At 38.0% G+C, this 17500-nt stretch overlaps 1 protein-coding gene across 1 annotated transcript; it reads right to left on the bottom strand.

Annotated features, from left to right (window-relative positions):
* Positions 1-7930: 7930 nt before the first annotated feature.
* Positions 7931-9210, bottom strand: LOC132130261 (uncharacterized). Its single transcript, XM_059541960.1, has 2 exons — positions 8349-9210; positions 7931-8159 (listed from the first exon to the last, which is right to left on the bottom strand). The coding sequence occupies exons 1-2, from the start codon at positions 9208-9210 to the stop codon at positions 8068-8070; spliced, it is 954 nt and encodes a 317-aa protein (XP_059397943.1). The 3' UTR covers positions 7931-8067.
* Between the last annotated feature and the right edge of the window lie 8290 nt (positions 9211-17500).

The following is a 17500-nucleotide window of genomic DNA, read 5'->3' as shown; positions in this document are numbered from 1 at the left end:
CTAATAATCATTAGATTTAGCAGTTATCAGAATAATTGTCAGTTGCAGTCCTATTGCTGAGGGATGAGCGCAGGTTTCTCATTTGTTTTTACTCTGTCCAGCTAATCTAAACCCTGTAGCTCTGGCCTGCTTACTGAGAGCTAAAGGACTCTCCAAATCATAAATGCTATTCATCTTATGTCTTTTAATAGTTACATTTTTAATCTCTTTAAATGATTAGCTTTAACTAATGTGTAAGCACTGGTCCTACTCGCTAAGATTAAACTTACCCTTTAGTTTCCCTCTCTTAGCCAGTTTTTCTGCTCTTTTCTTCATCATCTTCGGTGAGGGCCTCATGACCCGGCTCGCTCCCGGACTGTGATCTGCAACAGACAAGCTTTAGTTCCTGTTCCTGTAAGAGCTGACAGAGTTCCCAGCTGTAAGCAGCAAACCATGCTTGAACATTACACTACAGCTACAGGGGAGCTACATGGAAACATGCAACACATTGTGGCTTCAGCCCAAGAGTTTTACACTCCATGAAATAAAAACTAGAGAAAGATTAAATGATCAACTTCACTCTAACATATCCTTGATTAGTAAATGGCTGGTTCCATTAGGGTCCTATAACTAAAGGCAGGTTTAATTGAAATGATCATTTCGCCTTGATGAAAAACACTATTAACTCACCATCTACATCTGAACGTCCATCCTCACTGCATTTGGCAGGTGTTTTTTGAGGGGAAGAAAGGTCAGAACATCCATCTGGAAAACAAAAGGTGACATCTCATCTTCTGCAGTCAGTTAGGGTTAGGACAGACACTGAAAGTGTTTTAGGGGTGTAACGGTACGCAGAAATCCCGGTTCGGTACGTACCTCGGTTTTAAAGTCACAGTTCGGTTCATTTTCGGTACAGTAAGGGAAAGAAATGCAAACATTAAACTGCAGGTTGTTTATTACTATACACTTTTTTTAACAATTTGTTTACAACTATTTGTTTTTTAAATACTTTTTAAATAAAATGTATATAAAATAAAAAAAAGAATAAGAAATAAAATACTGCTCAAACCAATATCATATACAACCCGAATTCCGGAAAAGTTGGGACGTTTAAATTTTAATAAAATGAAAACTAAAGGAATTTCAAATCACAATATTTTCAAGCCAATATTTTATTCACAATAGAACATAGATAACGTAGCAAATGTTTAAACTGAGAAATTTTACACTTTTATCCACTTAATTAGCTCATTTAAAATTTAATGCCTGCTACAGGTCTCAAAAAAGTTGGCACGGGGGCAACAAATGGCTAAAAAAGCAAGCAGTTTTGAAAAGATTCAGCTGGGAGAACATCTAGTGATTAATTAAGTTAATTGATATCAGGTCTGTAACATGATTAGCTATAAAAGCTTTGTCTTAGAGAAGCAGAGTCTCTCAGAAGTAAAGATGGGCAGAGGCTCTCCAATCTGTGAAAGACTGCGTAAAAAAATTGTGGAAAACTTTAAAAACAATGTTCCTCAACGTCAAATTGCAAAGGCTTTGCAAATCTCATCATCTACAGTGCATAACATCATCAAAAGATTCAGAGAAACTGGAGAAATCTCTGTGCGTAAGGGACAAGGCCGGAGACCTTTATTGGATGCCCGTGGTCTTCGGGCTCTCAGACGACACTGCATCACTCATCGGCATGATTGTGTCAATGACATTACTAAATGGGCCCAGGAATACTTTCAGAAACCACTGTCGGTAAACACAATCCGCCGTGCCATCAGCAGATGCCAACTAAAGCTCTATCATGCAAAAAGGAAGCCATATGTGAACATGGTCCAGAAGCGCCGTCGTGTCCTGTGGGCCAAGGCTCATTTAAAATGGACTATTTCAAAGTGGAATAATGTTTTATGGTCAGACGAGTTCAAATTTGACATTCTTGTTGGAAATCACGGACGCCGTGTCCTCCGGGCTAAAGAGGAGGGAGACCTTCCAGCATGTTATCAGCGTTCAGTTCAAAAGCCAGCATCTCTGATGGTATGGGGGTGCATAAGTGCATACGGTATGGGTAGCTTGCATGTTTTGGAAGGCTCTGTGAATGCTGAAAGGTATATAAAGGTTTTAGAGCAACATATGCTTCCCTCCAAACAACGTCTATTTCAGGGAAGGCCTTGTTTATTTCAGCAGGACAATGCAAAACCACATACTGCAGCTATAACAACAGCATGGCTTCGTCGTAGAAGAGTCCGGGTGCTAACCTGGCCTGCCTGCAGTCCAGATCTTTCACCTATAGAGAACATTTGGCGCATCATTAAACGAAAAATACGTCAAAGACGACCACGAACTCTTCAGCAGCTGGAAATCTATATAAGGCAAGAATGGGACCAAATTCCAACAGCAAAACTCCAGCAACTCATAGCCTCAATGCCCAGACGTCTTCAAACTGTTTTGAAAAGAAAAGGAGATGCTACACCATGGTAAACATGCCCCATCCCAACTATTTTGAGACCTGTAGCAGAAATCAAAATTGAAATGAGCTCATTTTGTGCATAAAATTGTAAACTTTCTCAGTTTAAACATTTGCTATGGTATCTATGTTCTATTGTGAATAAAATATTGGCTCATGTGATTTGAAAGTCTTTTAGTTTTCATTTTATTAAAATTTAAAAAACGTCCCAACTTTTCCGGAATTCGGGTTGTAATAAAATATAAATAAATAACTATGATTACAGTGCAGCATTACCAATCCCAGCTTGTAGGCCTGCTCATATTTAATATATATATATATATATATAACTGTTCATGCTGCACTTTACACTTTGGAAAAGTTTCAGTTTTTAGACCTGCTCAGATTTCGTTATTGCGTTGGACCGATCTGAATTAAGAGCAACGGTCTGTTAAATGCCGACGGGAGCTGCGTTTTAATCACAATCGTTTTTTTCCTAGTTGTAGTGATGTTCACACTCGCGTGATGCCTTTTGAAAACCTTAGGCCGGTGACACACTGGCATATTGCACCTGTCAAACATAGTCTATTTTGCCGTCAATACTGTTGACGGTGTCCTTTATCAGTAGGCTTTATATTTATGCTCAACATGAAGTATAGATATTGTTGTAGTGAAGACAAGATCCTGGTCTGTCGGTGGTCTCCCTCTATGTCACCCACAGTAGCAGCAGCGCGCCATCGCCGCGTCAGGAACGATTCTGGTGTGTAAAGATACAGAAAACGCGAAGCAGCCGTCACGCAACTGACACGCAGCAGAAACGCCACGCTCACGCCACGCAGCCAGTGTGTCGCCGGCATTAGAATCAGCTGCAGGGCGGGATTTACGCTGAACGCGGAGACTTCCGCCACTTAATATGTTCGTTTGGAAACACGAAAATGTACCTATCATTCCGCACACAAAATATTGCATTCGGTACACACGTGCACCGTACCGAAAGCCCTGTACCGAAACAGTCCGGTACGAATACACGTACCGTTACACCCCTAATGACTATCTGTAAGAAGAAATAATACAGGCACCTTTTCAATGAGGAACCCTACAAACACACCATTACTTTTATTATTATCATTTAAAAAACCAAATTCTCAACTAAGGAGCAGTTCAAGGGTTAGTTCACACACAAATGAAAATTTGGTCATTAACTTCTCATCCTCATGTTGTTCCAAACCTGTAAGACTTTGTCAACTTTCTGGGTCTAGAAATTGTCAGCTGCGTAGCCGTCTATGGAGGAACAGAAAGTTCTCAGATTTCATTCAAAGGATCTTCAGTTGGGTTCTGAAGACAAACAATCATCAAATGAGGTTTGGAACAACATGAGGGTGAGTTGTCTAGAAGACGGTAACATACCGTTTCCTTTGCTTGTCTGTTTTCTTCTTTTGTTCCTCATGACCTGGCCCGCTCCCGGACTGTGATCTGAGACAGACAAGCATTAGTTCCTGTTACTTAGTGAATCAAAGGTATTTGTTGGAAGTTGGATCTTCACCGTCCATGTGTGCTGAAGTGCTGACAGTAAAATCTGACCAAAAGTCTTTAACTAATGAAAGGCTGAATTTCTGTAAATGGACTTTATGCACAATCACTTCAGGATTTTGTCTCCAGCAGCTCAATTACATTCTGTGTTGCGTGCCAGAAGCGGTTTTCACTATCGGTCTTTACTGTGGGGATATATCACAGGAGAAGACAAGCTTCTACACTTGGTTTACAAGAGCTTTACGAGGCAGTGAGCCGTCACTCTGAAGTGTAAAGAGTTTTGAATTACATCAGCTTTGTGGGTGAGTATTCTCATGCAATATCCAACCAGCATATCTATCCAAATCTCAGCTTCTGAAAGTTCATAGCTCTCTTTTCATTATTTGTATTGATCCATTTAGTTAAGACCTTTCCATATATTACTTTCCTGTTTCAGCTGATGTTTGTTGGTTATGACAGAATGTTCCTGACTGAGTAATGTGTCAGTTTCCATAAGAATCGTGTAACAAGGAGAGATCAGTGTGAGGGTGACAAGTTTCAGGTCAGTGAGGAAGGCAGAAGACAAATACTTTAAGAATAGGAAGAAAAAAAATAGCTGAAGTCTAAATTAAATGCTCATTTTATACTGATGATTTTGAGGATTCCTAAATCTTTACAAAGACGATTCAGTAAATAGCTTCACAAGAGCTAAAGTTTTAAAATGTAAGGATATAGTACTCATTACAGTATTGTGTATGTTTAATATATGTTCACATAGAATTTGAGTTCATAACTCCAGTCATAGATGTATTCAATTCTCTTCACAGGTTGTGTTAAAGGACACACTCCTGTAGCAGAAAGCACATCACTGGCAGCTTGACATCAGGAAGAGCAGAGCTGCCACAAACACACAACAATCCTCCGCTTGAGTCAGTCATCACATCCTTCTCAAATAAAACTTGATTAAGTAAGGTATCATGTAACAAATGCATAATGGACAATCTCATTTAAGTAATTATTTTATTAGCTTGGTTTAAAAATGATTAATGAAAGATTCTGCTGGATTCTGATTAGGCTCAAGATTACCATCGCTGCCACTTAATGTTTACAGCCTTGACTCATCCGGCTGCTTGCTTGTCTATAGTGAACACTGACTGCTACACAAGCAATTGTTTTACATTTACACAACAAGTTTGTAAAGGATGTTTAACACTATTAAAGATGTTTATATTTACATTACTGCAATGCAAGAAAGTGTTCTCATTGTGCTGTTCTGTTGTATTGTTGTAAATGGTTTGAGGGTAGCAAAAGGTACACTCACTACACTAGAAAACCTGCACTGTTTCCCTGAGGGAATAAATAAAGTCTTAAAGTCAACAAGTGCTGTCTCTAGTCTTTAATTCATGGTTCGTGCTTTTATTAAGGCAACTGGTGCTGAAATGGAGTAAATATTCCACTGCAATAATGTGGGTAAAGTACACACGACAAGACTTTAAAGGGCTAGTTCACCCAAAAATCTAAATTATTTCATTAATAACTCACCCTCATGTTGTTCCAAACCTGTGAGACCTCTGTTCATCTTCTGAACACAGTTTAAGATATTTTAGGTTTAGTCCGAGAGCTCTCAGTCCCTCCATTGAAGCTGTGTGTACGGTCTACTGTCCATGTCCAGAAAGGTAAGAAAAACATCTTCAAAGTAGTCCATGTGACATCAGAGGGTCAGTTAGAATATTTTGAAGCATCGGAAATACATTTTGGTCCAAAAATAGCAAAAACTACGACTTTATTCAGCATTGTCTTCTCTTCCGTGTCTGTTGTGAGAGAGTTCAAAACAAAGCAGTTTGTGATATCTGGTTCACGAACGAATCATTCGATGTAACCGGATCTTTTTGAACCAGTTCACCAAATCGAACTGAATCGTTTTAAACGGTTCATGTCTCCAATACGCATTAATCCACAAATGACTTAAGCTGTTAACTTTTTTAATGTGGCTGACACTCCCTCTGAGTTCAAACAAACCAATATCCCGGAGTAATTCATTTACTCAAACAGTACACTGACTGAACTGCTGTGAAGAGAGAACTGAAGATGAACACTGAGCCGAGCCAGATAATGAACAACAGACACGGAAGAGAAGACAATGCTGAATAAAGTCGTAGTTTGTGCTATTTTTGGACCAAAATGTATTTTCGATGCTTCAACAAATTCTAACTGACCCTCTGATGTCACATGGACTACTTTGATGATGTTTTTCTTACCTTTCTGGACATGGACAGTAGACCGTACACACAGCTTCAATGGAGGGACTGAGAGCTCTCGGACTAAATCTAAAATATCTTAAACTGTGTTCTGAAGATGAACGGAGGTCTTACGGGTTTGGAACGACATGAGGGTGGGTTATTAATGACATGATTAGGATTTTTGGGTTAAGTATCCCTTTAAGGAAGCAATAACTACAAAGAGATTTGATATAGTCATATAAATGATTATCATTAAATTTAAACAGATTAATATTTAATTATTGTTTGCAATACATAGGGAAAGATTTCTGCTGCTAATGCACTTAGTTATAAACCAACGCTATGGTGGAACTGCAGTCGCTGGCTTACAGTCTAGCGGAAATAGAATTGTGCATAGAGTCTATTGGCATTCTGCACTGTGTAATGAGACTTGATGAAAAACACTATTAACTCACCATCTACATCTGAACGTCCATCCTCACTGCATTTGGCAGGTGTTTTTTGAGGGGAAGAAAGGTCAGAACATCCATCTGGAAAACAAAAGGTGACATCTCATCTTCTGCAGTCAGTTAGGGTTAGGACAGACACTGAAAACAATGACTATCTGTAAGAAGAGATGATACAGGCACCTTTTCAATGAGGAACCCTACAACCCTGTGCACAAAAAGTATTCTCGTCACTTCATAACATTAAGATTAAAGGGTTGGTTCACCCAAAAATGAAAATTACACCATAAATTACTCAGCCTGAAGTCATCCTAGGTGTATATGAGTTTTTTTTCCCTTTTCGACGAATCCAGTCGGAGTTATATTAAAAATTGTCTTTGCTCTTTCAAGCTGTTTCATGGCACTCAGCGGGTGTTGCATTGCTTCAGTCCAAAAGAAGTTAAATAAAAAGTGTCCATCCATTTAAAAAAAAAAAAAAAAAAAAAAAAGGGTCTCACATGGCTCCGGGGGATGAACAAAGGCCTTCTGTAGTGAATCGATGTGTTTTTGTAAGAAAAATATCCATATGAAAAACTTATGAATCACTTTAATCTAGCGTGCGCTCACTGTTGTACACAGAAGCAGCTCTGGGCGGATGATGTATGGAGGTCAGCGCTGCATATGAGCCGCTTAGAAGTGACACGCGCGGAACAGCAGCAGAGATCAAAACTAAACAATGGTCACTAATTGGAAGTACAAAATGTGGATCTGTAAAGAAGAATGTTGGAGGATTTCAATATAAAAGGAGACTGGTTTTCCTTTTCTAAAGTATGGAAACTTTACTTCCTTCACTCCTGTTAACAAACACTGGTATTCACGAGACTCATGGCGTAGCACTGACCTCCATACATCATCCGCCCAGAGCTGCTTCTGTGTACAACAGTGAGAGCATGCTAGATTAAAGTGATTCATACAAAAAATACTTATTAAATTAATTTGTACAAAAATGCATCTTTTTTTTTAAATGGATGGACACTTTTTATTTAACTTCTTTTGGACTGAAGCAATGCAACACCCGCTGAGTGCCATGAAACAGCTTGAAAGAGCAAAGACAATTTCTAATATAACTTCCAACTGGATTCGTCTGAAAGAAAGTCAGTCATATACACCTAGGATGACTTCAGGGTGAGTAATTTATGGGCTCATTTTCATTTTTGGGTAAACTAACCCTTTAAATGGTAAGACTTGTTTCTGTAATCAGGCTCTCAAAGTATATCAAAATTTGGATTTAGATTTATCAAGCCAATTTATCTGTTATTGGCTTCCAAATGTAAAGAATTAACGGTTATCAGTATCAGCCAAAATGTTCATATTTGTGCTACCCTAGATTTTATGAATACATAGTTCATTGTGGTGCTTTTGTTTTGAACTCCATTTTACTGGTAGGTGGTTTTAACAACACAAAGTTTAAATCTAAACTTTAAATCTTACCCTCATCGGCCTCTCTACTTCTCTTCGCTCGTCCTTTTTTTGTTTGTCTCTGTAAACCAGAAGCTGATGTGGGACTTTCACCTATAAAATCAAATATTATTGCTTGATTGCCCTAAAGTCATAAGTACATTCTTTTGATTAAAATAGCTATAAATGTACTGACAAAAATAAAGTCAATGGTGTTCTCTTAAAAATGAGTCTAGTAGCTAAAGCCAATACTTAAAATATATACAATAGAATTGCATTGGCGATAAAACATACATAACATACCGCACACTGATGGATGAAGCGTGTTAAGGTTCTTTCCTCGAAAGCTCTCAGTGCCTTGCTCCATTGCGAACAGAAGCTTACTTATCTTGGCAATTTGAAATGTTTTGTCAGTCTGTCTGTAAAAGTCCCGGTGTACTCTGATGTCATGACCCATGAACCGTGCAACTTGCTCCAGCTCTTGTTCACTAAGGTCCAAGAGTTGGCAGAGTGTGGCAACCTGTTTTCTTAATTTAGTTGACCTTAGGAGTTCAGGGTTTTCTGCTTTGCTTTCTTCTGCATATTTACGCAGACAGTCACATCCACGTATGTTTGTCATCACACCAGGTCTTGCAAAGAGATAGGGATTTTCAGCAGGTACACCAGCTTCTTCTCTCCTTTTGACCAACAAATCGATCGACTCTTTCATTCTCTCCGTCAAGAAAACTGGAACCTTCTTTCCTCTTTTCCCCCTGATTTCGATGCGGGTTAATATCTTGCTCAGCTCCTTTTCTAGTGGTGACAAGGTTTCATAGATGTCCTCATTAATGGCACTTGTGCTTGCTTTCTTGTAGATCTCAAGAGTCAAGCGTGATGCTTCCCCTTCCCTCCGCTTGTTGAAAATAATGACCTGTGCCAGAACAGTCTCGTTTAATGCCTTGTATGCTCTTAAACTCATTTGTGGAGTCAGTTCCTCTCTTGCTTTGTCTTCCACCAGCCTGAGATGGTCTCTCAGAGCAATCACATTTTTGGTGAGGGGGATGTCATCTTCTTTATTCCATTTGTTTTCTTGTATGGTTTGGTGAGTGGAGATAGAAACACTGTTCCTCCAGTTTTTTTTCCAAGAGTTCATAGAATTTTTTTGCTTTCTTCTCTGCCAGATCATCGTCATTCATAAGAGCCTGTCCAATCATGACCTCCACAGCCCCTTTAAGGCAGAATCCAATTTTGTCTGCTGTTGAAGGCTTTCCATATTCATTTTTGCCTGGACTGAACTGTGTAAGACGCTTGGCAATATTGACAACGAGCTGAAATCTGGATGGTACACACAAATCTTCTAGAGCGTTGACAGTCTTGTCCATATCTTTAGCAACTAACATGAACCGGCCAAGCTCCCGCATTCTTTGAGCAATGTACTGGTGCCTCGACTTCACGCGGCCATGTTTTGCATATAACGATTCACCATACTTGCAAATCAGAGAATCCCTTCTGATGTGAAATGACACATCGTCCTGTCGCATGTTGTTGATGATCGACTGACATCCATCGGAGGAGGCTGATATTGGAAGCAGGCATGCAGCACGACTCTGTACTCTCCCTCGTGTACTTTTTGTCTCACTTTTCACGCATGACTTCTTGGTTTTGCATGAGGACTGATGTCTCCACAGGTCCTTTTTCCTGAACATACCGAAACAATATGGGCAAGGCAAGTAATCCTTTACAGAAGCTTTTTCAGAGGGCTGCTTCCATGTAACTATTTGTCCTCTGCCTTTCTCCAGAACTTCTGCATTATGTTTAAAGTCTCCTTTATTGCGCAGCTGTTCCAGAAGTGTCTTTCTTTCTTTCGATCTTAATGGAAAGCTGAAGGCATATGCCACATCTTTGACTTCTATATGCTTTCTCTCCAAATGCCTTGAAATCTTTGAGTGTGCCTGGCTACAATAAAGGCAATAATGTTTTTTGTCCCATGCTCATTTACGGTCTTCCCTTTTAGTACACGTTTTTAGAGTCACAGCTGATTTGTCTTTATTTGCTTTGGTTTTCTTGTGGTGTTTCTTGTGTCTTTTCACATAAGTTATGGGTTTGTTTTGTTCTTTAATGGTGCATTTACCTCTTATCTGATCTTCATCACTCAGACTTCTGTCTGGTCCTTCAAGTTCCTCTTCACTGGACAGACTCTTATATGATGCATCTTTGACTGGACTCAAATCTTCACTGCATGATGATGCAATCTTGGAATCTGGATTGTAATCTGGATCTAATCCAGAACAGCTGGATACTTCAGATTCAAAGGAATCACTCTGTGGCTCCTCATCTTCCATATCTTTTGACTGCAAGTAAAAAACAGTTTAACTTTATAGAGACAGTTTACCATAACTAATATACAATAATTTTGAAGATGGACTATATGAATTACTGATACTAAATGATGTCAACTGTAAATGTGTATTATAACAGTACATTGCCAAATTGACAAAAGGGTTAGCAGGCATATGACTTTTGTTTCTTTCGCTAAAATATTTCAGTTGCAAAATTGCAAAGTCTGTAAAACGAAACTGCAGTCTAAAGGAATAGTTTTAATGAACTGTGAAATAAAATACTTGAGGTCAGGAATTGGATACTTGTTATACACTTCAAATTTTGATTCCTCTTATTGATTCCTTTGTCTGCATTTTAATGTGAATTTAAATAATTCTTGTACAAAAAGACTGTGCTGCGCACAGATCCAAAGCCACTTCTCAAACTGTATGTTGTGCAATACTGAACTGAGTTCTCTAAACTAACCCCAAACCATTGCTTGACATTTATATTAGTTACAACCCTCTACGGACACCTTGGAAATTGAATCGCCATTGGCTAGTAAATATTTTAGTTTACTCACCAGACTGATTGAGATATATATATATATATTTAACATCAGTCAGTCAAGCTTTATAATAATCAAGTATTATTTAATATAACTTAAGTAATTAGAAGTAAATTTGATAACCATGTTTGAATGCATATTAGTCATTTTAACTGAACATTTTAACTTGAGAGGTGGTTTTTTTCTGTCATTCAATGTTTCTGACAAAAAAAAAATTGGGAAAAAACTAACGAAAACCCTTATAGGATAAAAATGATGCGAATTCTAATAAGAAGAACTATTAAACACACTAAGGATTAATGAGCTGCTGGATTCATGAATATTAATCAGGTTTTGTTCGTTCGCTTGAACTGATTTGCTGAAATCAAAACAGGGATGATAATAGCTGAGCGCCAGCCAATGGGATTGCCATTCGCGCAATAACTCCACCCACTACCGGAAAACCCGGCTGTTCTCAAAAGCTGAAGACTTCCATAGGAACGCCGTTATTTTGACAGGAAAATACAACAAATAATATTGTTTAAATGTAGCGAGTTAATTCATTCACTCTCTCTCTTTCTCTCAGTTTCTGTGTGTGAGAGAAAGCGACAGCGATTTGTGCACCTTCACACCAGAGTTTACAGTACAACAAACACAGGTGTGATGCACATCCATTGAGGTGAACTGAGAAATATCACAGATCACTTGAAGGAGAGAGAAACTCTGAAGCCCTCAGTCAGAGTGTTTGCGAGTGAAAATATACCTGTGCTAAACTTAGCCTCCAACTCACACTGGCGAGTTAAATCTGACAATTGATTAGCCATTGGCTAATATTAGACATCATTTAGTCACCAGAATGAAGATTTAGTCGCATATGTGAGTGATTTACTCGCAATGTAGAGGGTTGAGTTAGGCTTGTTGTTTTGTGGTATTTTTGTTAAAACCATAGGCAGAAGTTTTTTTGTGTAAGTTGATTTTTGTTTGAGCTGTAACAAATTGTTTTGCAAAAAGACTTTAAATAAAATAAAAAATTAGAATGATATCCAAGATGTTTTTTTGGAATCACTAAAATTCTAAAATACCCAACCATGCTGAACGATCTCATTTACTGCCTTGAATGCTCTTAAACATTCAAAATGTTTTTGATCTGCCTGCATTGACACCATTGTATACAAACTGAACTGAGCTGGACGATGACATCACAGTTTTCTTCAGAACTACTGTATAGAGAAGTGACCTAAAATAATAACCAATTATTTTTTACAACAGAATGAATCAATACTGAACTTAAGATGGACAATGACACTTTTCTTCCTCTATCACTGTAAAGCTGCTTTGACACAATCTGTATTGTAAAAAGCACTATATAAATAAAGGTGACATGACGTGACTAGAGTTAAACTCATTTGCTGCGTCAGTTCCTCTCTTGCTTCATCTTAGGGCTGGACGATAGAACCTAAAATCAAAATCTCGATTAATTGAACATTTTACCTCATTACCATTAAATTAACTTTTTTTTTTTTCCTCGCATATCACTAACAAGGTTTGTGCTGTAAATATGCTCAACTTTTAAAAGTGGGATATTTTTTTCAAATGAAAGGGTGCATTTCTTACATTTGTCATTTTAAAATAATTGAAGGAACCCGCTCACTTTCAGCAGCTTTTTGGTCTTTGGGTCGTACAATTTCTTACAGATTTCTGCTTGTTGTAAATCAGATACAGATAAATTAGCACAGTATCAGTAAGCATACATTTATCTAAATGTATTAATAAGAGAGCGATTGCGTGTGAATTAGTCATACTGTCTCTCTATTAATTGCGAAGCTGTGGGTTGTTGTTACTTCAAGCTACTTTAGTGATAAATCACAGGACAGCACTGACAATGAGTTTCTGCGCTCCTGAATGTTTCTCTGTGCACGCGATCTTCACGTGATGCCTCGGTCTAAAACTGCACATAATATTGAGAAAGTTTAGTGAAGACGCAAGCAAAAGTGATCTAGTTTCAGGGCTCGCACACAGTCAGAGACATGATGTGGCTCAACTCTCTGTAACAGAAAACAGCTCACGAGCATTGAAGTGAGGTGTTTTACATTGTAAACGGGACACAAGCCAAAGTGATCTGGCTTCAGGGCTTGTGTGCTGGCTGTATGTCTGTGCATAATAACAGTGATTAACTTACATGTACAATAAACTGTAAAACATGTAAAACAAAAAAAACTGCCCTAACAATACTGAACATCCAGATCATATAAACAAAGATAACTGCTCCTGAATCTTTCCTTGGGCCTGCAAACGGCAGTTTATGTGACAGGATGGAGTCATGTGACTTCTAGGTTTCTATATTAAGTTCACAAACATCTTACATTAAAACTCACCACAAATTTGTTATTAACAACTACTCAAAAAGTTTGTGTAAATGCACATACCTGTTTTGTCCCTCCACCCATCGCTTCCTGGACACCAAAGAAAAATACATATTTTAGTTTAAATGAAATAATTCCAATCAAAGGCTACATACATTTTAATTAGTAAGTTATACAGCACTAGCAGACAGTTAGCATTCAGTTATTTATATCAAAGACCTTAAGTATAGTAATATACTACATTAAAAATCACATCCATGCTTAGCCTGTTCTGTACAACTGACAATGTATCATTTGGTCACAGAGAAGCTGATACAAAGATACAAAGGCCCTTCAGTGACTTGTCAGTTATTACTGCAGTTCAAGTTCACTCATCCTTAGTAATTATGCAATTCATTACTTTTCTACTCGATTTTAATTTGTTCTTAAAACTTACTGTAGTTCTAGTTATTTCTTTGCTGGCAAATAATATGTACAAGCAGCGCGATCTCTAACACCCCCCCTCCCCCATCACTAACCTTCACGAGGCCTGAGATCATAAACTCATACCTGTGCTCTAAACCCCTCACCCCTCCCCCCACCAGCGCGATCTCTAACACCCCCCCTCCCCATCACTAACCTTCACGAGGCCTGAGATCATAAACTCATACCTGTGCTCTAAACCCCTCACCCCTCCCCCCACCAGCGCGATCTCTAACACCCCCCCTCCCCCATCACTAACCTTCACGAGGCCTGAGATCATAAACTCATACCTGTGCTCTAAACCCCTCACCCCTCCCCCCACCAGCGCGATCTCTAACACCCCCCCTCCCCCATCACTAACCTTCACGAGGCCTGAGATCATAAACTCATACCTGTGCTCTAAACCCCTCACCCCACCCACTCACCAAAGTTCTGAAGAAAATCAATGCCAGGGATCATAAAATCATACCTGTGAGGTAAAAGTGTGTGATTATATATATATATATGCTCTATTCGGCTCCCCACCAGATCGATCTCTACCAACCCCCACCCTCATCCCAATCATAAAAAGTCCCCCCCGAAAATTAAAAAAATGCTAGAGACCTTAAAGATGATAAAGTGTTACCTGCACTGTAAAGGCTGCGCATCGATTATGATGAGCTCTCAGTCGCTCCAGTCTTCTCTTGAAGCGCTCCAGGACACTGCTCCGCTCACTCATCTTGAACACAATCACGCGCTGGGTGCAGCTGGAGGTCAGGGGGCGGGGCCATCAATTAAGAACGATACTTTTGAGCGCTGAGGGCTGCTCAGAGATGTTGCTGTTGTCGTTTTTTATTTATTGATTTATAAGGCAGCTCAAAGGGTATCATGATATTCCCCAATATATATTTTTTAATATTAATAATTAAATAATTAATTTAATTAAATATGAACAATATTAAATTGATATTTATTACTGCAGTTATCTGTAAATGAATGAACATACTACAATTCATATCTTAAAAGTACAATAACAATGCACCTACATTTCATTGTATGTACTTCAGTATAGCACAATTCAGAATAAGGAAATTGTTGGAATTATATTTTTTGATGCATTAATGAAAATCCTTTTTCAAGTGTGGATTGTAAAGGTGTAGCTCATTTGAATTATGCTTTATTGATATACTATTACTTTCTGCAACTAATGTATATATTATGTAAATATCACATATGAAAGGGCCAAATATTTGTATCCATGGTAGTACACTTACCATGAATAAAACATGTGTCCAAGGTGAGGATAGAAAGGTTCATTACATACACTCACTGAGTTACTAGTATTTAGGCTTATATAAAACCAGCAGAAATACAAAGTAATATGGATGTACACTTAGCCGTTACAACTATTGTGTATCCCTGCCAGCACTGAGTCTCAAACTCACAACCCTTGGACTGCGAGTCCGAATCTCTAACCATTAGGCCACGACTTCCCCTTCCCCTTTAAACTGCTATATATTAGTTTCAGATAAAAATGTTCAGCGTGCCAGAAAAGGGGGTTTAGTTAATCCAATTACAGCAGTATTTAAAATAAAAATGTCATCATGTACCATGTATTTAGGCCGCACATAATAAATTACAAATGGACAAAAGGACTAACCCTAACACTAAACCCTAAACCCTAATTTGACTTGGTTCATTAAAGTGTGTGTGAGTGTAAGGCACAGAGGCCTATGTGAGCGATTCACCTCCACTGTCTCACACAAACTCAGATCCACTGGCACAACTTTACTCAAATTACTCTAGTAAACCCTGCACAATAGTATTGCTCTTCACAACATAAAGATAATTGATCTTTAATATGGTTATCCTTTCACTTGACTACGTTATCAAACAGCCAATGTGTTCACAATTTCAGTCTGCCTTCTAAAAATCAGCTTCCTCAGAAACGCATTGAACATCATAGACGTCAGTGGAGAAAGGTGTATAGTTCATCATAACATCATAATATACATCAATAACATAATTCATCTGCTATATTGCTAAAAGTACACAACTGTTTTATATCAACAGAACAATATCCTGGGATAACCTCACTTATCTGAGACTCTCACTTCAGAGCGCTCATAGTTAAGTTAATGATATGAAAACACCAGTGATTTCAGACTGTCTTTAGATCACTGCAGTTTTATTAAGGAGAAAATACTCAGCAATGGTGTTGTCTTATGAATTTGCACATGGTTTGTTTAAAACACCACATAGACATATAAACAAGATTAAAAACGTGATTTTCCCCAGACTTTAAGAGTGAGTCAGGTAACAGAGACATGTCTAAATGCTGATCAGCTAGCTGTTGCTGCGCTGTGCTCACACAGGCTTGAGGAGGCATGTTCATGAACAAAGACACTCACAGTGAAGTTAATGAAGTGGGCTTCTAATTTAGAAGTCTGTTTAGATGTCTGTTTAAAATCAGAGTTGTTAAGACATTGATAATGTCAATCCTTGTTAATAAATTATACCTTTTTGAAAATTTACTATGCATTTACTGTAGTAATATTGTAATAAGTAGTAACCATGACTATAGTAAACACAACTATACTAATCATATTTATCTATTAAGCAGAAACCAAGGTTTTACAATTAACCAATGTTTTACTACATCATTACTGTAGTATCCAGTATAACTTGGTTTTAGTTGTAGTAACCATGAAATATTGTATATTGTATGCGCAAGCATACTTGGGAATAAAGCTCTTTCTGATTCTAATATTATATAAATAATATCCATGGTTAACTCTTATAGTTTTTTATGTGGTTTATATGTAATAATTTTTAAAGGGCAATCAAAGAAAATGCTTAATATGTTTTTGCAGAACATTGCAATGTCACTTCATAGACAATACATTTTTGTAAAATTTAGTCATAATTATCAAATAAAAAGTATTCTGTGAGGTCACCTTTGACATTTGACCACAAATTCTAATCTTTTCATCCTTGAGTCCAATTGGACATTGGTCTAAATTAAATAAAATTCCCTCTAGGTATTCCTGATATACTACATTCACAAAATGGGAAGAATGTGAGCAATGCTTCCCACACATAGACTTTACTGGGGTGGGCGCCTCGTATATTAACGGCCGCCCAAGTATATGGAGAAACATTTTTGATTTTATTATTGTATTTTTATAATGAAACCATCTGCGATCGATTAACTAGTGTTATATCTCCCCTCGTTCTGTGTGCGCGAGAACGGTTTCTCCCGCTGCACGCACGCGCGGATATTACAAAGACAAAGACAGCGCACGCGCGCTTCAGTCGCTAATTAAAACAGATGTGCGCGAAATGTAAAATGTATTTACGGAGCACGTGTGCGAATAAAGCAAAATCCCCCCGGGTGAGTTTTCTTAAATGTACTGTCATGAAAATCTTCAATACATGAAATGGGTTTTATGTCTTAATGATAATTTTAAGTCGTCTTATATTTTGGGGATGGAAAAACATAAATCGTGATACAGCCTATAGATTATTTAACGTCAGAATGATTTAATTAATGATTTAATGTGCTTCAGACTGCGTCAAAGTGATTCTCAATCAATTAATAGTGCACATTTATGCCAAACGATTGCTTATGAACCCGAGTTGATGAATTATGACAATGTCTACTTTATGACCTTTATATAATATGTTTTAGTCAGTTGCAAGAATGCATATTTTGTCTGACATCTGAAGGATCAGTCCGCATTAGTATATACATTTCAAAATAAGAGTCCTGGGAAATTTCGGGCTTGTTTATGATTTAAAAGTGA

The sequence above is a fragment of the Carassius carassius genome, chromosome 47 (assembly GCF_963082965.1).
Source record: "Carassius carassius chromosome 47, fCarCar2.1, whole genome shotgun sequence".
NCBI classification, from domain to species: domain Eukaryota; kingdom Metazoa; phylum Chordata; class Actinopteri; order Cypriniformes; family Cyprinidae; genus Carassius; species Carassius carassius.
Note: the sequence above shows the minus strand (reverse complement) of the source record. Positions and strands in the feature narration are given on the sequence as shown.

Excerpts from the sequence above, each read along its gene's own strand:
- LOC132130261 (XM_059541960.1), bottom strand. The coding sequence starts at position 9,210 with ATGATCTGGCAGAGAAGAAAGCAAAAAAATTCTATGAACTCTTGGAAA. Across the intron at positions 8,160-8,348 it reads GCTTCATCCATCAGTGTGCG|GTGAAAGTCCCACATCAGCT; the intron begins GTATGTTATGTA and ends TTGATTTTATAG.